This window comes from Ovis canadensis, chromosome 20 (assembly GCF_042477335.2).
Source record: "Ovis canadensis isolate MfBH-ARS-UI-01 breed Bighorn chromosome 20, ARS-UI_OviCan_v2, whole genome shotgun sequence".
In the NCBI taxonomy this organism is placed as follows: Eukaryota; Metazoa; Chordata; class Mammalia; order Artiodactyla; family Bovidae; genus Ovis; species Ovis canadensis.
Genome location: NC_091264.1, coordinates 42,805,161 through 42,827,033, shown reverse-complemented (window position 1 = coordinate 42,827,033; position 21,873 = coordinate 42,805,161). Strand labels below are relative to the sequence as shown.

At 45.2% G+C, this 21,873-nt stretch overlaps 1 protein-coding gene and 1 long non-coding RNA gene across 3 annotated transcripts; both read left to right on the top strand.

The window, feature by feature from the left end:
• Positions 1-91: 91 nt before the first annotated feature.
• Positions 92-2,748, top strand: RPP21 (ribonuclease P/MRP subunit p21). Of its 2 annotated transcripts, none has more exons than XM_069563599.1 (5): positions 92-1,195; positions 1,290-1,366; positions 1,462-1,544; positions 2,341-2,466; positions 2,609-2,748. In XM_069563599.1, the coding sequence occupies exons 1-5, from the start codon at positions 1,139-1,141 to the stop codon at positions 2,704-2,706; spliced, it is 441 nt and encodes a 146-aa protein (XP_069419700.1). In that variant the 5' UTR covers positions 92-1,138; the 3' UTR covers positions 2,707-2,748. The 2 variants fall into 2 exon arrangements, with proteins under 2 accessions (XP_069419700.1, XP_069419699.1); XM_069563598.1 differs by having other exon boundaries at positions 1,266-1,366.
• An 844-nt stretch (positions 2,749-3,592) lies between these two features.
• On the top strand, positions 3,593-7,319 carry LOC138425572 (uncharacterized). Its single transcript, XR_011251286.1, has 2 exons — positions 3,593-4,304; positions 5,022-7,319. It is a non-coding gene; the product is annotated as an uncharacterized lncRNA (long non-coding RNA).
• The last annotated feature ends 14,554 nt before the right edge of the window (positions 7,320-21,873 follow it).

The window sequence follows — 21,873 nt, the reverse complement described above, 5'->3', positions numbered from 1 at the left end:
AGGACTCCACACTTTCACTGTTGGGGGCCTGGGTTTGATCCGTGGTGGGAGAACTTTAGATCCCGCAAGCCTTGTAGTTTGGCCTCAAAAAAAAAAAAGCATATTCCTGGTGCCTGCCCTCAGTAATTGACTGAGGTCTGGAGTGGGCCTGGGCATATCTGCCTTTTAATCATACGCCTCATTTGAGTTTGGAGGCCTTTGTGAAAGTAATCTGAGAGGAAATTTCAGCCATTTCTTTCAAACTGGAGTCCTGATTGGGGCAAGGTGTGGGGGGTGGTGGTTGAGAGAGGAGAGAATTCTCATGCTCTCCTGACATGACTACCCTCTCCCTGTCTCAGGGTTTATGCATATTCTGTCCCTCTACTTCTAACCTCAGGAAGGAGTGGTATTATGAAGCAGCAGCAGCAGGTCAAACAGGAAAGGAGAGGCAGAGATTGAAGGGAGGGACGTGGAGTACTACAGGGGATGTTTCTTCAGGGGGATGCTGTTGAAAGGTTTCTGTGCTCAGTTCCTGAGACTAGGGGTTAATGAGGATCCCCTACTGTGGCCAGCACTGCATCTGCTAAGTGGAAAAGATTGGGAGGAAGCTGTGCTTTCTAAGGGCCAGGAGCCCTCTTCCCTCCCTCCACTACCCTCATGATCCTTTCCAGCGTCACTTCCACTGGCACCAGTGCCTTTTTTAAAAAAAGGGAGACCTGCTGCTTCTGTCTGTAGGTTTTCAAGGCATCTGCCTTTGTCTTCAGGAGCATAGGGCAGAAAGTCTAGCTGGGTATAAACTGCACCTAACCATTTCCCAACCTATCTGCCTAAAAAGAAGAGTCTTCTGTCCTGACGATGTTTAGGGGTTTAAGACTCTTCTGCTCAACTAACTTCTCCAGTCTCCGCCTAATGTAATTATTGGCTTGAGAAAGACTAGGAGGAGGCCCCTGGACTCTCATTGCAGGGGCGGGGTGGATTTTCGAACAGTTGGGTCTGTGAGGCCATAGGGTGGCGCCAGAGAAAGGAAGGCCAGAAAGAAAGGAGTGTGCATCGCTCCCGGAACTACAATTCCCAGGAGGTCTCGCGCGGACGCCGGGGGCGTGGCTATCCTGGGGCGGGGCCTGTGGACGGTCGCGTGTGGAGAGCTCGCGCGGCGCGGATGGCGGGGCCGGTGAAAGACCGCGAGGCCCTCCAGAGGCTCAGCTTCTTGTACCAGGTGAGTCCGCGGCGCACGCACGGCGGGGAACCCAATGTGGAGGGCCCCCAGTGACGGCTCACTTCCCCAGGCCGCCCACTGCGTCCTCGCACAGGACCCAGAGAACCAGGCGCTAGCGAGGTTTTACTGCCACACGGAGAGGACCATAGCGAAGCGGCTCGTATTACGGCGGTAAGAGAGGTTATGGAGCCCGGCAGCGGGCGGGACGGGGGAAGGACTGGAGAGGGAGAGCGGGCGTCTGGACCACCACCTGCCTCCGCCCCCAGGGACCCCTCGGTGAAGCGAACTCTCTGCCGTGGCTGCTCTTCCCTCCTTATCCCGGGTCTGACCTGCACCCAGCGGCAGAGACGTAAGTACCCTCTTGCTGAGGTGGGATGTATGAGGAACACCTGTGGGCTGGGGAGGGGACGGGCAGTGATCCCTTTCTCGAGGCAGACGCGTGCCAGGTGTGGGATTTGGAGTCGGTGGCTTTCTCTGAGTTGTTAACTCTACTTGGACAGACAGATCTGGGCAGTAGAAAAATGATGTTGCCCTGAGAGGCAGCCTCGCCCAGCCATGATAATAGATGTTATTTGACATCATAGAGGATGATTCGCATCTTCATTCGTTCACTCAAGAATTATTTTTCTGAGATGTGTCAAGGATTGCTCTAGAATCAACATTCTCATTGAAATATGGTCTCATGGGATGGACTAAGAGGAACGATTAGAATAGCCTAGAAAAATGCTTCAGTTAGGGGAGTAGAATACGAAGTTACTTAAACCAGTGGTGGTGAGGTTGTTTATAAGGGCAGGGGAGTAGGAGATGGAAATCCTTGCCATTTGTGAGGCCTCAGGAAAGAAAGCCTGTGGTGCTGTCAAGGAACTGAGAGTTCAGGAGGCAGGCTTTGAGGTGGGCAAGGGCAAGACCTGAGGTGGGAGAGGGAAGCAGGGCAGATCTTGAGTCTTGTTAAGGAGTTTGGACTTTGTCTTAAAGGGTGCCAAGAAAATGATAGACTTTGTTCAGGGACCTGACACCATCAAATTTGCGTTCAAGGTGGGGAGGGAGGAGAATCCCTACTAGAAAACAGTGGAGGCAACACTGGGTTCAGGAGACCTTTTCTTCTCCTAAACCTGGGCACTCTCTTTCTCCCACATGCATTCCAGGCTGCAAGGGTCAGCGCTGGACTGTACAGACCTGCCTGACATGCCAGCGCAGCCAGCGGTTCCTCAACGACCCGAGGCATGTGCTCTGGGGAGACCGGCCTGAGGCCCAGCTGGGGAACCAGGCAGGTGAGAGGTGGTTGAGAAAATGGGGGTTAACCCAGGGAGTAGAGACAGTGGGTAACGGAGAGCTGCAGAAGACAAATGGGTGAGTTTTGGGTTGGTGTGGAAAGTGCCAGTCTTCAAAAACTAATTCTGCTCATCTACTTAGATCCCAAACCACCACAGCCCTTGCCAAACACAGCCCACCCCATTCCAGCCCAGCTTCCTGAGGAGAGAGTGCAGCCTCAGAGCTCCAGTCACCAGTGATGGACTCACTCTGTCTTCCAAATAAATTTTAATTCTGCTTAACTTTGTGTAATTCCGTTCTGTGAATGTTTCAGCTCTTTCCTCTGTTTCTGTCTGCATTTCTCTGTCACCAGTTAACCTCTTCTTTGTCCTTTTTGTCTTTTGTTGTTGTCATCCTCTTAGTCCCACCATTCAGGGAGATAGATCCCAGTTTCCACTTGGCCCTGGGAAGTAGCTCTCATTTCCAGGACCCTGCCTCCCAAGTGCCCCTCCACCCTTGCCTCCTTGGTACAGTACCATGGTTGGAACTCAGGCTCCAGGGATGTTTGCAAAGCCCTGAGCCTTAAGATAGTCCATTTTTAGGTAGCTCTGACTGTTGACTAAAGGGCTGGACAGACAAACTGCTGATGCCACTGATGCTGTTTTTGTTTTATTTTGTTTAATATCTATCTATTTGGCAGCACTTGAACTCTTTAGCTGTGGCATGCAAGGCTCAGCAGTGGCATGGTTTCTTCGTGGCATGTGGGGTCTTAGTTCCCCGACCAGGGGTAGAACCTGCATCCCCTGCATTGCTAGTCAGATTGTTAACCACTGGACTACCAGGGAAGTCCCTGACGCTGTTTTTATTTTATTCTTTTTTAAATGTTATTATGGAGTATAAGTACTTTACAGTGTTGTGTTTGTTTTTGCTGTACAACAGAATGAATCAGCTATGTGTGTACATGTATCCCCTCCCTCTGGAACCTCCCTCCCACCCCTTATCCCATCCCTGTAGGTTATCATAGAGTACCCAGCTGAGCTTCCTATGCTATACAGAAGCTTCCTACTAGCTAGCTATTTTACACACTGTAGTGTATATATGTCATTGATGCTGTTTTAACAGAAGAAAAGAAGTTAGGGTGGGGTTGGCAGAGGGAGGGTTCAGATTCTGCAGGCCACTTTGTGTTGGCCAATCTCTGTTTTCTTCTATAAAATTCTAACAAGAGACACTGTTCAACTTGAACTAATTAAAGTCAAAAGTACTGACAGAAGGACATTGGCAGATATTATACAATAAATTCTGTAGGTAAACCTTCAAGGTTTTCTTGAGAATCAGTAAACAACAAAAATTGTTTTATTTGATATCCCTGGACGGTTTACTTGAGGACAGAATATCAGACTGACTTCTTTGCTGGGTGCCAGCTACTCAGCTTACTCCAAAAGTAGACAAATAAGATTCACTATTTCCGGAATGCAGTTTTCTTTCTTCCCTTTCTCTTGTAAATCTTGGTTGCAGTTATTCATTGCTGCATAAAAATCACTGCATGATGTTGTAGCTTAAAACAATATGTTATTTCCCCTGATTCTGTAGGCTAGACTGACTGAGGCCTTGGCTGGGTGGTTATTCCATTCTGTACAGCATCAGCTGGAATCACTCAGCTGCATTTAGCTGGTGGCTGGTACCTGGTCTGGAAGACTCAAGAAGCTTCATTTGCGTGTATGATACCTCATTGCTTCTCCGTGTGGCCTTGCTATGTAGCTGGCTTTGACATCCTCACAGCATGGCTGTCTCTGGGTGGCTGGACTTCTTACATGGCTCTGACTTCCACAGAGAGTAATCCAAGAAGACAAGCTCCAAGGTATGAGTGCTTGTCAAGCCTCTATTCTCATCAAGCTTGCTAATGTCCCCTAGATGAGAGTAAATCACATGGCCAAGTCCAGGTTCAGTGTGGAAGGGGCTACGCTGGGGTATGAATATTGGGAGGTTCACTGATTCCCTAACAACTACCAGTGTAGCAATCTACCACATCCTCATTTTGCCTTTGTGCCTAACTCATTCTCTCTACCAATTCCCTCACATGTGGATACATTATTTGTTTGGAAAATACTAATCTCAGTGCAAGTAACTAAATGTTTCTGAGTTATTCTTTAACATTTGTTTCTGGAGATAGTGCCCAAGGAGTCAACTGTAGCAGCCAACACAAATGTGTAGCCTGAAGGTACACTCTGTGTAGGCCTGGACCCTTTGTGGCCTCAGCTCACCTTCCTTGGCTCCCTTGTCATTTCTGAGCTGGTTGGTTCTCGCACACTAAATCTGACTCTTGGCCAAGTGGTTTCAAGTGTGATTTATGAGGACACATGACTGAACATGTCCACAGTGAGATAGGGGTTCCTCTCACTAGACATCATAGCCAAAACTCTGTCCTTTTTCATGTTTACTTATTATGACATAATAGTCAATATGTGCAAAAATGGATTTCCTGTAACAAAGAGGAAATCAAAGTCCTAGTATGCAGTAGTCAGCTTTCTTTAATGTTTCTAAGCAATTTAATAGTCCAAAATCTGTGCTCTTTTAGGACTCGTTAGATAAAATTAGAGGAGAAGAAACTTATGTCATCACAACTGGTTCAAGAAAACAAGGTCTGAGAATTCCTTGGCAATCCAGTGGTTAGGACTCAGCGCTTCCACTGCAGGGGCACAGGTTCGATCCCTGGTCAGAAACTAAGATCCCATATGCTATGCAGCACAGCCAAAAAATAAATAAGTAAACAAGGTCTTCCAAAAGCCATAGAAACTGAGCCTTAATTATTCCTGAACCTTCGATATGCTTAGCACTTTTTAAAACTAGTAAAAAAAAAAAAAGTATAGTTATTGTCAGGGGACAGAGAGGAGTTGAGAGACTGTTCTGAATTTGGAAGGGAATGCAAAAATTACTTAGATTCTCAACAAAGGGAATAGTAAATAATTTTAGCTTTATGTGACAAAGTTGCTTTAACTATCAGATGAGATAATATATGTGGTGACACCTTGAAAACTGAGTATTAAGAGGACTGCAGTAGAGTTTAATTAGTAATCAAAATTATACTATGATTATAATAACAAGCAGCAAAGTATTTTAGAAAAGACAGGTCATGGACATCAGTGAATCTGAGTTATTGTCCCCATAGTACACATTTGTACATGAGGCAGTTTGACTGTGTTCTTTTCCTAAAGGTTCTTCCAACACTGAAGACCAACAAATGAAGTTATCCAGTTTTCCCACTAGGTATCAAAAAGCCAGGATTTCATGCATTTATTTAATAACTACTTTGTGAGGGCCTACTCTATGCCAGGCCATTTGGTTAGGAATTAGGATATAAATCAATGAACAAGAGTCAGAAGTAAGACAAGAAAAAAAAAGCAACGTATGACAGTAAATTATGTATTCTAAAGGGATATGTGCAACAGAAAAGGCCAAGAGAGCAAAGAAGCTGTGGAATATAGGTTCCAGGTTCAGTTAGAGCAGCCCAGGCAGGCAACACTGAGAAGGTGTCCAGCAGACTCTGAGGGTGGTGCCTCTTCCATACCCCCTCAGACAACCTCAGAAGGTTACCTCCAGCAGATCCTTCCCACCTATGACAGCAGCTCCTTTCTCAGGCCGACTGTTACCTGGAAACAAGCCATGCAAGGTAGGCCCAAACTGCCAGGGAGTAATATTCCTGGGAGCCACCCCAAACAGTGAGGGATGAGTATCGGTGGGTAAATGTTCTACATAGTCTCAGGGCCTCCAGCAGAGTGGAGCCCTGGTGGCACTATTATTTAGATGTGCCCTCTATACACTTTCCTCCCTTTCTCCTTGTTTTACTCCCCATTCCTTCACCATAGTTCCTAGGATCATCTTCCAGGTAAACTACCTGCACCCAAGTCTTGGTCATTGAGTTTGCTTTGAAGAAATCCCAACTAAGAGTGCCATTTGAAAAAAAAGATTTGGGACTTCCCAAGTGGTCCAGTTATTAAGACTCCATGCTTCCACTGCACAGGGCCAGAGTTCCATATCTGGTTGGGGAACGAAGATCCCACATGCTACCAGCTGCGGCCAAAAGAAAAGAAAAAGACTTGAGGGAGGTAAAGGATCTAGTTGTTGGTTCAAAACCTCCAGGGCTTCCTAAGTAAACTCTGAAAGCAGCCCCCGTTCACAGAGGGCAGGGAGAGATGAGAGAGGTAGACTGCTCCAGGTTGGTAGGTGACAGGTTTAAAATAAGCAAGAGAACTTATAACAATTGAAGCTTATTCTGAACAGCAACAAAACAAGTAGATCTCCCTACTCACCCATAAGAATCTTTATTATATAGAGGCCTTGACAGGCTTCAGTCATGCCTTTAGTCCAGATGATCTCAACTACACCTTGCTCTCTCAAAGCTGTGTCCTCGGAACAGCTCCCACTGTGGGAACAGTGGACAGAACTCACACTTGAAGGGCAGGGGAGGACTTCCCTGGTGGTCCAGTGGTTAAGAATTTGCCTGCCAATGCAGGGGACATGGGTTGATCCCTGCTGCTTATGTCGCAGGGCAACTTAGGCCTGTGCGCCACAACTACTCGGCTTGCGAGATCTGTCATAACACTGATGGGTATGTCATTTAGCATGCTAATATGTTACAGTGAGTGTATACTGAGGCTTAAGGTCTACTGAGGTTGACTTGTCTGCCATCTTGGACCTAGTTGGTTCTAACCAGTTTTTGTCATGTCCTATTGCTGTGTCATTTTTTTAAAGGTTGTGCCCTGCCCCCTTCCGTCCTGTTTCATATCCACTTGTTTCTCTCAAGGTTTCTTGCCTTCCAAGATGGCCCACACTCTGGGGAGTGTGTTTTTCTCTAAATAAATCCACTTCTTTGCTACCACTTTGTCAATTGCTGAATTCTTTTCTGTGATGAGACATCAAGAACCTGAGCTTCATTACGTCCTCAGACCACGTATGTGATCTCCGTCAAAAGATCATGGTTTCAAGTCCCAGTCTGAGTTGCACGATTTCAGTTCCTCACAATCAATCAGTGTTCTGGCCTCTTAAAACAATTGCTGGGACCTCCCTGGTAGCCCAGTGGCTAAGACACCACGCTCCTAATGCAGGGGACCTGGGTTTCCCTGGTGAGGGTACTAGACTCCACACGCTGAAACTGAGAGTTGGCATGCCGCTGCAACTAAGATCTTACACAGCCAAATAAATAAATAAACTATTTTTTAAAACACAATTGCTCATGTAAGAAGCACTCAAGATCTCAAAGTTCTCTCGAGTTTTGTTTGTCATTTCAGCACTTATCTCATTGCATCTAGTTTAGTAAGCATTTGATTGATGCTTGAATTTCTGTCTCAGCTGCTACGTCTTGGGTTCTGCTCTTTCTGTCATATTATACAAGAATTAGGAAGCATTCCCTGAATACAAGAATTTTCTGTCATCAGGACTGAATATGAACTGCTGTTAACATCTTGGGTGTTGTGCAACCAAGCCTGTTACATTTGCAAGCTCTCCAAGGTTATCTAAACCACAGTGTCCAGTTTCCTCCAGTGTGCAGGAGGAGCTGATAACATCCATTCCAGAGATGTGTTTTTGCCAGAGTGAATGATCCTGAACTGTTTTAAGTTCTGGTAAGCATATAGCCAACATGAATTCCATACTGACTGCAGGAGTCCTGATCTCTTAATATTCTTGCACGAAAAATCACCAGGAGCTATGACTTAGGCATTTACAGGTTTCTTTCTTGGGCAGCGGCCTGAACTTGTCTCAGACACCATCCATTTCTTTCTTCTTCTGCCATTGTTGGGGCTTCCACTTGGCAGAACCTTGCCAAAGCAGGCCAGGGTTAGGGACTAGGAGTGGCGACTGGGAGGGACCCCTGACCCCCCGCCCCGGGCGAGTAGCAACAGAGCCCCAAGGCGCGTGGTTCTGCTTGCAGCTGGCCCTGGTGCCAAATCCGTGTCACCAGATGAATGTCTCTGCAAGAATTCCTGGAGTTCTGTACCTGCACAGCCCAGCATTGTGGCTGGTAGGTAGAGGATGTAAAATAACCATTGATTTAAGGATTTATTAAAATAACGATTGAATAAGCGACACAGCAATGCGTCTGAGCTGCACAGCAGGGAAGCCGCAAACACTCCCGGACCACGTCAGGGTCTGGCTCTTGCCCAGCTGCTGAGATTCTTTCTTTCCATTTCACTTCACTTTCTCTTGGAGGTCCGGCTGACTCCCACTTGAGAGCTTCCACGGGTTTCTCCCTATTGTCATACTTCATAGACCCCTGTACCATCCCCGCCATATGCACGGATTTGGGATCCCATGTCTTGCAGGTTTCTTGGTTCTCCCAGCTCAGATGTGTTCCCCAAACTTGGGTGTGCCCTTTGCTTCCCAGAGATGTGGGTGTAAAAGAAGAAATTCCATTTTATCCTTTGAGCCTTTTGTGTCTGGGAAGTGTGGGAAGCTGTGGGTTAGTGAGAAACGTGGAGATTCAAGGGACAGGATTCTCTACGCTTATTGTCCCTTAACTCCAGGAGATGGTGGAGGACAGAGCATCCTGGCGTGCATGGAGTCGCAAAGAATCAGACACGACTTAGCGACTGAACAACAATTGTCCCTTATTGGAAATTTGCAATATCTCAATAGGAAGATTTTTCCACAATATAAGAGGAAAAGTCAAATTGTAGAAAGAACCAGGAGGAAGAAGAGAGGATAATGGGCTCCGATGCTAGAAAATGGTTCACAAGAAACCTAATACAACTGAAAAAAGAAAAATAAAAACAAGGAAAAGTGGCTTTCCTGAAGTTCCTCTGCAGTTGCGTTGGTCACAGATTGTCAGCGTCCCTCGCCCAGAGTCCGCTCCTTTAGCGCCACCTTGTGGCAGCTCCATCCCCTGATTATGCTCATTCTCAGCTGATGTTGCATCCCTGCCCTCATTCCACTAGCACCACTCATTCCAAGTCCACAAATACTTAGCACTTAAACCCAATATACCTAACAGTGCCTCAACTCAGGAGATCCATGTCCCTTGGAACCTGTAACTCAGCGTGGGCAGGCTTCTACCCAGTGCTGCCCTGGTCTCTGGTTCAGCCTTCCCTCCAACCTTTTGTGGCTGCTTGGTCCCAGGCGTTTGACCCTGGCAGGGATGCCAGTCACAGTGTATGGCCACTGCCCTAGCTGAAACCGTCATTATCTGTCCCTGAGATTCTGCCAAATTTTCCTAACGTATTTCTTTGCTTCCAGTCATCCTCTCCTCCAAAGGCACTGCCAACACACAGAGAGATATTTGTAAAGCAAAATGTTATTTGGTCCTTTCTCTTCTTGTAATTTTCAGTGACCCGCACAACCATTTCTAGAAAACATAGCTCCAAGTTGCATAGTCTTGAATACATATATAGCAAAAGCTATTGGTATGTTCAGTTCAGTTCAGTCACTCAGTCCTGCCCGACTCTGTGACCCCAGAAATTGCAGCACCAGGCCTCCCTGTCCATCATCAACTCCCGGAGTTCACTCAAACTCACGCTCATCGAGTCAGTGATGCCATCCAGCCATCTCATCCTCTGTCTTCCCCTTCTCCTGCCCCCAATCCCTCCCAGCATCAGAGTCTTTTCCAATGAGTCAACTCTTCACATGAGGTGACCAAAGTATTGGAGTTTCAGCTTTAGCATCATTCCTTCCAAAGAAATCCCAGGGCTGATCTCCTTCAGAATGGACTGGTTGGATCTCCATGCAGTCCAAGGGACTCTCAAGAGTCTTCTCCAACACCACAGTTCAAAAGCATCAATTCTTCGGTGCTCAGCTTTCTTCACAGTCCAACTCTCACATCCATACATGACCACTGGAAAAACCATAGCCTTGACTAGATGGACCTTAGTTGGCAAAGTAATGTCTCTGCTTTTGAATATGCTATCTAGGTTGGTCATAACTTTTCTTCCAAGGAGTAAGCGTCTTTTAATTTCATGGCTGCAATCACCATATGCAGTGATTTTGGAGCCCCCAAAAATAAAGTCTGACACTGTTTCCACTGTTTCCCCATCTATTTCCCATGAAGTGATGGGACCAGAGGCCATGATCTTCATTTTCTGAATGTTGAGATTTAAGCCAACTTTTTCACTCTCCACTTTCACGTTCATCAAGAGGGTTTTTAGTTCCTCTTCACTTTCTGCCATAAGGATGGTGTCATCTGCATATCTGAGGTTATTGCTATTACTCCCAGCAATCTTGATTCCAGCTTGTGCTTCTTCCAGCCCAGCATTTCTCATGATGTACTCTGCATAGAAGTTAAATAGCCAGGGTGACAATATACAGCCTTGATGTACTCTTTTTCCTATTTGGAACCAGTCTGTTGTTCCATGTCCAGTTCTAACTGTTGCTTCCTGACCTGCATATAGGTTTCTCAAGAGGCAGGTCAGGTGGTCTGGTATTCCCATCTCTTTCAGAATTTTCCACAGTTTATTGTGATCCACACAGTCAAAGGCTTTGGCATAGTCAATAAAGCAGAAATAGATGTTTTTCTGGAATTCTCTTGCTTTTTCCATGATCCAGGGGATGCTGGCAATTTGATCTCTGGTTCCTCTGCCTTTTCTGAAACCAGCTTGAACATCTGGAAGTTCACGGTTCACATATTGCTGAAGCCTGGCTTGGAGAATTTTGAGCATTACTTTGTGAGATGAGTGCAATTGTGCAGTAGTTTAAGCATTCTTTGGCATTGCCTTTCTTTGGGATTGGAATGAAAACAGATCATGAACTCCTTATTGCCAAATTCAGACTGAAATTGAAGAAAGTAGGGAAAACAACTAGACCATTCAGGTATGACCTAAATCAAATCCCTTATGATTATACAGTGGAAGTGAGAAATAGATTTAAGGGACTAGATCTGATAGATAGAGTGCCTGATGAACTATGGACTGAGGTTCCTGACATTGTACAGGAGACAGGGATCAAGACCATCCCTATGGAAAAGAAATGCAAAAAAGCAAAATGGCTGTCTGGGGAGGCCTTATAAATAGCTGTGAAAAGCAGAGAAGTAAAAAGCAAAGGAGAAAAGGAAAGATATAAGCATCTGAATGCAGAGTTCCAAAGAATAGCAAGAAGAGATAAGAAAGCCTTCCTCAGTGATCAATGCAAAGAAATAGAGGAAAACAACAGAATGGGAAAGACTAGAGATCTCTTCAAGAAAGTTAGAGATACCAAGGGAACATTTCATGCAAAGATGGACTCGATAAAGGACAGAAATGGTATGGACCTAACAGAAGCAGAAGATATTAAGAAGAGGTGGCAAGAATACACAGAAGAACTGTACAAAAAAGATCGTCACAACCAAGATAATCACGATGGTGTGATCACTCACCTAGAGCCAGACAAAGGCCCCTAATCACATCTTAATCCGTGAAAACTGTAAATAATGCCTTAAATGGTAAAAGGGACTTCACAGATGTGATGAAGTTGAGGCCCTTGGGGGAGGGTATCATGAATTTTCAGGGTGGGTCAAATGTAATCATAACGGTCCTTATCAGCTAAGGAAGGAGGAGTCAGAGGAGAAGGCAATGTGATGATGAAAGAAGAGATTGATTGAAGGGATGTTGTTTGAAGGTGGAGGAAGGGCCTACAAACCAAGAGACATAGGCAGCCTCTAGAAGCTCTAAAAGGTAAGGGAATGGGGTTTTCCTTAGAGCCTCCAGCGGGCACCAGCCCAGCTCACACCTTGACTTTAGCCCCCTGAAACTAACTGTGGACTTCTGACCTCAAAACCTCCAGACAACAAGTGTGTTTGCCCCTAAGATTTGGAAGACCCAACACAACTTTTCCAATTCAAACGTGGTTCTGTTCTGACTGGAACAATGGCCTTCCAGGATCTTTTTCTTCCCCAGACTGTTCAGCACAATTTATTTCAAACAGACCATGTGTTTCACTGTAGCTGGGAGCAGTCAATTAAAGGGATTAAAGGCAGAAAAGCTACTGCAGCAAATTTTAAGTTTTTGTTCTTGTGCAGCTGTGCTTTCTCCACTTCTCAGAAATCGGAATTCCCTCACTCAACACTTTTTCTGGCTGTTGGAATTGAATGGAAGACCCTTCTTTTTTTCCTGTTGTTGTTCAGTCACTAAATCATGTCTAACTTTTTGTGACCCCATGGACTGCAACACACCAGGACTTCCTGTCCTTCACTATCTCCCAGAGTTTGCTCAGATTCATGTCCATTGAGCCAGTGATGCCATTCAACCATTTCATCCTCTGTCGTCCCCTTCTCCTCCTGCCTTTAGTCTTTCCCAGCATCAGGGTCTTTTCCAGTGAGTCAGTTATTTACATCAGGTGGCCAAAGTATTTGAGCTTCAGCTTCAGCATCAGTCCTTCTAATGAATATTCAGGGTTGATTTCCTTTAGGATTGACTGCTTTGATCTCCTTGCAGTCCAAGGAACTCTGAAGAGTCTTTTCCAGCGCCACAGTTTGAAAGCATCAGTTCTTTGGTGCTCAGCCTTCTTTATATCCAACGCTCACATCTGTACATGAGTACTGGAAAAACCATAACTTTGACTTACACGAACCTTTGTCGGCAAAATGAGGTTTCTGTTTTAATACTTTGTCTATGTTTGTCATAGCTTTTCTTCCAAGGAGCAAGCAACTTTTTCTCCTATGTATACATTTTTTAAAAGAAACCCTAGGGTCACAGATTTACATATTTTCAATAGCTATGTTATGCATATGGTGTAAGCATAGGAGTGGGTTTTTGGTGGTTTTTTTTTTTTTTTTGGTCTAAATTCCCTTAGCATGCCTAAAGAACACATCCCTCTTCCCAGTTTATAGCTGAACAAATGAAAGTAAAAGGTTTTCCTAAAACACTGTAGGTTAGGCACTGTCAGAAAAAAAAAGAAAAATTGAACCTTTGTTTCCTATTTCATTGACCTCTCCAAAGAAATCACATTTCAGTTATTGTTGACTTAACACTAGAAAATATCAGAGAAATCATTCCATTCTGCCTCTCCGGGTACTGACCGAAGCTCACCCTGGGTAATGCCCTTCCCAGAGTCTAGTGGTCGTAAACCTTCTGGTCATCAACTGAGTCAGCACCCAGTTCTCCCCATGGCTGCTTGTGATTTTAGTGCCACATTTAAGAAATCAGTGCCTAATCCAAAGTCATAAAGTTTGCATCTATGTCTTCTTCTAAGAGTTTTAAGTCTTTGATCCATTGCGAGTTAATTTTTGCATGTAGTGTGGAATAGGGATCCAGCATCATTCATTTGCATGTGATAGCTAGTGGGTCCAGCACCATTTGATGAAAAGACTCCTGCTTTACCCCCATTTAATTGTCTTATCCTCTTCAAAAAGTCAATTGATCATAACTGTGAAGGTTGTTTTTAGACTCTCAATTCTACTCCTATTTTATTCTTGGTGGTGGTATTATAAATTGTTTTCTTAATACATTTTTGGTTTATTCATTGATACTATATAGAAATACAATAGATTTTTGTATGTTGATCTTGCATCCTGACAATTTGCTGAACTTGTTTTTAGTTCCAATGATTTTTTAGTGTATTCTTTTGGATTCCTATGCATGAAATCATATCATCTGCTCATGGAGATAGTTAATCTTTCTTTCAGATGTTGATAACTTTAATTGTCTTGCTCGTGGTAGTTTTTGTTTTGTTTTATTGGCTTTGTTTGGTGGGGTTGTTTATTTGATTTGTTTTGTTGCCATGCCTCACTGCTTGTGAGATCTTAGTTACCCAGTCAGGGATCAAACCTGGGCCCTCAGCAATGAAAGCACTTTGTTGTAACTGGACTGGCAGGGAATTCCCATTGCTGTAGCTTTTTGAAAATGAAATCATTCTATTCAGAATGCCCTGCTCTTTGCTGTCTTACATGTACAATATCATCCTGCCAGTGGTATCTCATAATTATAAGTTTGACTTACATTTCAAATTGGCCATTGTGCCAGTGTCACAAAGTAAACTTTAATACGTCATTTTTAATACTATTCCGTAGTGTTATAGCTTCCCTAGTGGCTCAGATGGTGAAGAGTCCACCTGCAATGCAGGAGCCGTGGGTTCAATCCCTGGGTCGGGAAGATCCCCTGGAGAAAGGAATGTCAACCCACTCCAGTATTCTTGCCTGGAGAATTCCGTGGACAGAGGAGCCCAGCAGGCTGCAGTCCATGGAGTCACAAAGAGTTGAACATAACTGAGCAACTAACACTTTTATCGCATTATGTTTGGAACTACTACCCTATCAATAAATATTTAGGAGGTTTCCTTTATTTATCACTACTGTTGATTTACAGTACATCATCATATATGTTCTGTACATATATTCTTACACATATATCCTTACACAGCCGTCCCAAAATCTTTTGATTTTACATAATACTAGACCGTGGTTATGACCAACCTAGAGAGCATATTGAAAAGCAGAGACATTACTTTGCCAACAAAGGTCCATCTAGTCAAGGCTATGGTTTTTCCAGTGGTCATGTATGGATGTGAGAGTTGGACTGTGAAGAAAGCTGAGCACCGAAGAATTGATGCGTTTGAACTGTGGTGTTGGAGAAGACTCTTGAGAGTCCCTTGGACTGCAAGGAGATCCAACCAGTCCATTCTAAAGGAGATCAGCCCTGGGATTTCTTTGGAAGGAATGATGCTAAAGCTGAAATTCCAGTACTTTGGCCACCTCATGCAAAGGGTTGATTCATTAAGACTCTGATGCTGGGAGGGATTGGGGGCAGGAGGAAGAGGGGACGACAGAGGATGAGATGGCTGGATGGCATCACTGACTCGATGAGCGTGAGTTTGAGTGAACTCCGGGAGTTGATGATGGACAGGGAGGCCTGGCGTGCTGCAATCATGGGGTCAGAGAGTCGGACACGACTGAGCGACTGAACTGAACTGAACTGAGACTGTGGTAGTTAAACTGATGATCTGACTGACGACTGACTGAAATCCCATTTCTGCTGTGTATAACATAAAAATAATAACTGTAGGACTTCCCTGGCAGTCCAGTGGTAAAGAATCTGCCTGCCATTGCAGGGGACACGGGTTTGATCCCCGGTCCAAGAAGACCCCACATGCTGCAGTGCAGATAAGCCCTTGAGCCACAACTGCTGAAGCCCATGCACCTAGAGTCCATGCTGTGCAGCGAGAGGCCAGCACAGTGAGAAGCCCATGCACCGCAATGAAGAGCAGCCCCTGCTCACTGCAGCTAGAGAAAGCTCGAGCACAACAGCGAAGACCCAGCACGTCAAAATTTAGTTATTTTTAAAAAAACAGTAACTACGTCTGGAACTCAGGTTCTCTACGACCAGCTACACTTGATCTTTCCCAGTCTCAGAGTGTCCCTGTCTGCCTACTTCTCTGTCCCTGGAACCGCCCTTGTTCTGCAGTCCAAGGAGTGGTCTGCTCCTCTAGTCCTTATCCTACCACTTGTTAGTTTACTTACATTGCCGGAGACGGGAAATAAAGATTTTTATCTACATTCACGTCAAATCTTGTTATCAAATCTCAATATCAAAAGTAGCTCACACAAGTTGAACTGAAAACATGTTTGTTTTTCTCTTGCCACTACACCCATAATTATATACTTTTTCATACCTTAGACCTACTCAAAGATTTGTAACCATTGTCCAGATAGGGTAAATTCCTGGGCATGCATGCTAAGTCACTTCAGTGTGTCCAACTCTGCGAATCCATGGACTGTAGCCCGCCAGGCTCCTCTGTCCATGGGATTCTCCAGGCAAGAACACTGGAGTGGGTTGCCATGCCCTCCTTTAGGAGATCTTTCTGATCCAGAGATTGGACACGCATCTCTAAGTCTCCTGCATTGGCAGGCAGGTTCTTTACCATTAGCACCATTTGGAAAGCCCCCTGAGCTCCTCACACCCTACCAATCCAGTCCACCTCCTACCTTAAGAATATGTTCCTGCCAGACCAGTCTCCTTGGTATTCCCCACTCCCCATTCCTTAATTATATGTGCTTCTGGGCCTTTGCTCTTTCCAACCTTCTTATCAATTCTCAAGAGTTAGCAGTGACCTCTGCTTTCAAATGTAATGGACTTTTCTGCCTTCATTTCCCTCAACCTCTCTAGGGTTTTTTACAGGATACAGTTGTCCTTCTTGAAGTGCTTACTTTGGTCTAAATGCTGTTACTGTAGGCTCACTGTAGATAGGCTGCCTGGCAGAAGAAAGAAACTCAAGTGATTTACTACAAACAGGGTCTTCTGTTATAGTGACATCATGGTTAATGCCATGTTAAAAGTGGGAGAGAGTCAGAATTTGAGATTGTGATTAATGACTGTGTTTAAAATCACAATTTCATGGCCACTAAGGTTTTCCTTAAACTTTCCTCTCTGGTATGCCATTGTGTCCAATTGAAAGAGAACTCCAGCTCCAAATACACTGCATATAGAGTACAGAGAGTCCATAGACATATAGATCTGTCCAGGGTGCTGAAACTCTTAAATTGGCAGGTTCCACCAACTCCATGAATAGTCTTCTTACTGTGGAAAACTGCTCTAAAATTGAATTTATAATTCATAATTTATAGGTTTAGATTATCTGAGTTACTGAACAACCCAGCAGTAAGTTGAGAGGACAACATACAGAAAGATCCACAAAAGATTCTCTTATGCCCTATACTGAAATGTACAGAACAAAAGAAAAATAGATGACATAATGAGTGAGTTTATCTCTAAATTTTTTATCAGACTATAAAGAAATTCAGTATTGTTGTGGAGGAAAAAGATAAAGAATGCACAGTACCTTGCTGGTAGTAAAATATGATCTTTCCTCCACTTCCTCCCAACCATTCCCAGGGCAAGCAAGGCCCCTGAGGCTGCTGCAATGTCAAAGGAACCAAGAGGAGACTCTAACCTTCTGATCTGAGTGGGTTGGTACACTCTAGTGCCCCTCATGGCTCCAGTACTGGAGTTAATGTAACAAATGGCTTCAAAATTCATCTACTTGAGTGGATTCCCCCCACATACACTTTGTATACCCCTTACCACCACCATTTCCTAGAAGGGTTGTTCTACACATTGTTCACTGATTTGTTTTTGCCAGCTGGAGAGAGAAAGGATAGAAGGGAAGCCCACCCAGCAAACCCCTGCATTGGCAGGCAGATTCTTTTTTTTTTTTAAGATTTATTTATTATTAAATAAATCTTAGAAAAAAAGATTGTTTTTGGCGGTGGTGGATCTTCGTTGCTGCACACGGACTTTCTCTAGTAGCTCCAAGGACCTACTTGAGATGCACAGTGAGATTTTTCAGCTCTAGGGAAGACATCTCCTGCAGGTCTTTATTTCAGAGAGTGCAAACCAATGAGAAAGCATAGAGAAAAGCAAAGAGATTACCACAGAAGATGGAACCACGTTTCTTTTTAACTTTTTAAAATACTTATTTATTTTCAGCTGTGCTGGGTCTTCATTCCTGCACACAGGCTTTCTCTAGTGGAGCTACTGTCTAGCAGTGGTGCACAGGCTTCTGATTTCGGTGGCTTTCTCTTGTTGCAGGACATGGGCTCTATCTAGAGCATGAGCTCGGCAGTTGTGGCACGTGAGCTTAGTTGCCTCCCCTTCCCTGCCCCAAATGTGGAATCTTCCCAGATCAGGGATGAAACCCACGTCCCCTGCGCTGGCAGGCAGATTCTTTTTTTAAGATTTATTTATTCAATTATTAAATAAATTAAATTAATTAATCTTAGAAAAAAAAGAATATTTTTGGCTGCATGCAGGCTTTTTCTAGTTGTGGCAAGTGAAGGCTACTCTTCATTTCAGTGTACAGGCTCCTCATTGCAGTGGCCTCTCTTGTTTTGGAGCTCTGGATCTAGGCACATGAGCTTCACTAGTTACAGCTTGTGGACTCAGTAGTTGCAGTGCCCAGGCTTAACTACTCTGTGGATTATGGGATCCTCATGGACCAGGGATTGAACTGTTGTCCCTTGCATTGCAATGCGGATTCTTGCCACTGGGCCACCAGGGGGATCCTGGACCGTGTTTTGATAGTGAGGTTTCAATAGGGGAGGGGTACTCGAAACTTCCGGGCATTGACAGAGGTTATAAATCTTGACTAGGAGATAGATTTAATAGAATTACTAAATGAAGATTACATATATGTTTCTGCTGTTGTTTAGTTGCTCAGTTGTGTCTGAGCGATTCCATGGGCTACAGCTTGCCAGGCTTCCCTGTCCTTCACTACCTTTCAGAGTTTGCTCAAACTCGTCCGCTCAGGCACTCCCGCTGTGACCTGGTAGATGCCTAACCTTTTCACTTGCAGTTCCTTCTCTTGTAATGAGACTAGCAATGGCTCAGACAGTAAAGAATCCGCCTGCAATGCAGGAGACCTGGGTTCGATCCCTAGATTGGGAAGATCCCCTGGAGGAGGACATAGCAGCCCACTCCAGTATTCTTGCTTGGAGAATCTCCACAGACAGAGGAGCCTGGTGGGCTACAGTCCATGGGGTCTCAGAGTTGGACACGACTGAACAACTGAGCACAGCACACAAGGGAGGAGACTGGGTTGGGACAGAAAGGGCTGCTGTTATAAAATCTCCCCACTGCAGCCTTACTTGGCTCTGAACAAAGAAAAAACCTCTGGGTTTATCAAGTCACAGTGAAACACTCAGCCACCACAAACCAAAACCCCAGATATTTTAAAGCTGTTTAACTGGTTGCAGGGGCTAGCACTAGGGAAAGAGCAGGTGAGACCATGGCCATCCAGGATCCCAGGGGCTCAGGGAACAGGGTTCCTGTTCCTTCTCTCTCCAGTGGAGGAGACTGCAGCATGAGCAAGCCTGACCTTGGGCTCCAGGACATTCTTATGGCTCCAAATCCAGGCTAGCCAATCCTGGAAGCCCCGCAACTCAGCCAGACCAGACTGACAATGAACGTGGGTAGGTAGAGCCAAGGTGCTCAGGAACCAGGTAAGCCCAGCCTGGAAGGGCCTGGACCATGTTGGTTGCAATCACTGGGTGGAGCCTTCCATGCCCGTCTACCCAGTCTACCCTCCCTCCATGGCTTGGGGCGGGACTGGGCCAGCTGGGTGCTGTGAGGACAGGATCTGCGTTCAGCAGGCTGGAGAAACACTCTACGCTTTGAGGGTCCACACCCAGCTTCCCTGGGAGAGTCAGCGCTGTGACAGGGGAGACAGATGGGGCAGGGGTCTGGGGTGGCGTGGGTGGAACAGGGCTCTGGCCATAGGTCCTGGCCATTCTGTTTCCTGTCTCCTGGCCTTTCAAAATAGCGACCTCAAAAGGACTGGGATTCTGCTGTTTCTGTCCAATGCAGGCCCCTTTCCCCTTTTACCTGAACATGAGGGTGTCACTTGGGGCAGGCCTTGGTGGAGGTGAGGTTTCAGGGGATAGCATGGAGCTCAGAGCTGGGGATTGTCCCCAGCGACAAAAATAAATACTCTTGACCATGTAGTCAAGATGGTAGTCAAGATGGACTGCATAAACTAAATTTATATTTCTCAAAGATCAGTTCGAAGACAAAAAATGTTTAGTTCACCCATGAGAGCCCCCTTCCACTCTTCCTGTACCTCCTAGCTTCGCAAATAGGGGTCTGACTGGCTGGGGCACCTGCAATGAGTCCTTTGAATGTCCAGAAAACATCTATGGGGACAAGTGAGACTAGACATGAAGAATGGGGAAACTTGGGACTGAAGGGTTGGGCTCTTGGAAGAGATGAGAAACCTCCCCCGATTCCAGGGGGAGTGACCAGACTATGGGCACCACAAGCACAGGAACACCAGGGCCCAGTTGGAGCCTCAGAGGCACGGTTTTATTCTGTATCCGAGCATCCAAGGATCAGCAGCTCTGTCCTCAGTAAGTTCTGGCTGCTCTAGGGGGAGCTCGACCTGATACTTTATTTCCCTGGAAGAACAAGGTGTGGGACAGACTGCTCTGTACCCAGACAACGAAGCCTTTGAAAATAGTTATACAGAGAAAAAAATGAAATTCATTTTTCTTTGCCCTATTAACTACAGCTTACCTATTAACGCAAGGGAGACAGTGCCTGGACTAAAACTGAGCTTCTGTGTTTCCATCCAGTGCCTCTCATAAAGCCGGGTCTCCCCGCCTCTTCTTGGGAATAAGTAACCATCCCCCTCCCCACCCCACCCTACCCCAGCCCCCAGGGATCTCAGGCCCCAGGCCTCCAATTCAGCCTTGGCATGCCCCGCACCCGCCACACTGCCCAAAAGTGGAGAACCACACCTAGCCGGGATTGTAGCTCGAAAAGCCCTAAACTGTGCTGCAGGGCGGGGAGTGCAGAGGGCACAGACAAGTATTGGGTTCCCAGGGACCGGCTGCCACAGACTGTCCTGCAACTCCTCACAGGCCCATTTTGGAGCAGGACTGCCCAAGGAAGGTAGGAGAGGCTATCGGCTGGTGAGTTTGAGGCTGCCTGGACTTTCCATATAACGGGGGATGGAGGTGAGAGGCAAGGAACAGTGACCTTGGCATGGAAACCTAGACCACGGTGGAGTAAGGGAACAGGTGCTTTGGCAGTATAGCAAGAAAAGCAAGGGAGTGGCGGGGGAGGTGGGGAGACCTGGACTGCAGACCCTGCCTGCATGTGGGATCTTAGTTCTCCCACCAGGGATCTAAATGGTATCCCCTGCTTTAGAAGCATGGAGTCTTAGCCACTGGACTGCCAGAGAAGTCCCTCAGGTGAATACAGTACACTGTACATCCTTCATGGTAAATATTCTAAAGACTAAAAGAACAGCGAATAAAAATATTAAATTGCACTTAGTTATTTTATTGTCAGTAGTATTAAACACTAATTTTGAAACTTTTTTGAATATTTTAGGATAAAGCAAATAGATGTCAAGCTTATTAAAATTTTAAATTATCCTGATGAAAGACATGAAATACAACATGAAAAAAGTTAAATTACAATATAAAATTTGAATTGGAAATATCAATATGAATTCATGATTTTTCTTAACATTAAAAGTGTCTTAAAGCAGTGATACTCCTGCAGTAATGAGTTCTCCCAGCATCTAAATAGTGGTTTCTATATACCATTTTTCATGAAAAGAACCAGTACTCCCTGGAGAAATGGCTAATTCCATGTTTGGAGCTTGGGAAAGTAAAAACTGAGCCTGGGATATCGTCATGCCAGAAGCAAGAAAGTAGTCACAGACAACTTTGGAGCATGTCGAAAGGACACAGGAGTCATCTTAAAAGGGCGCCTACTGTACACATTTGGTACAGTTTGAGAACAAAAGGAATAATGACTATGATTGGAAAATACTAAATGGATAAAACCCAGAAACCTATAGGTTTTTTAAAAATAGGCTAACTTTCCAGTTGATGAGGGAAAGCTCCCCTCTAGATAAATATCTCCTTATAAATGGAGTAGTGGGAGAAGTAGAAAAGCACCAGTTTGTAACCCTTGATGAAATAACTCATTCAGGCGAGGGTCACTATGGATGCCAATTATTGGGTGAAAGTT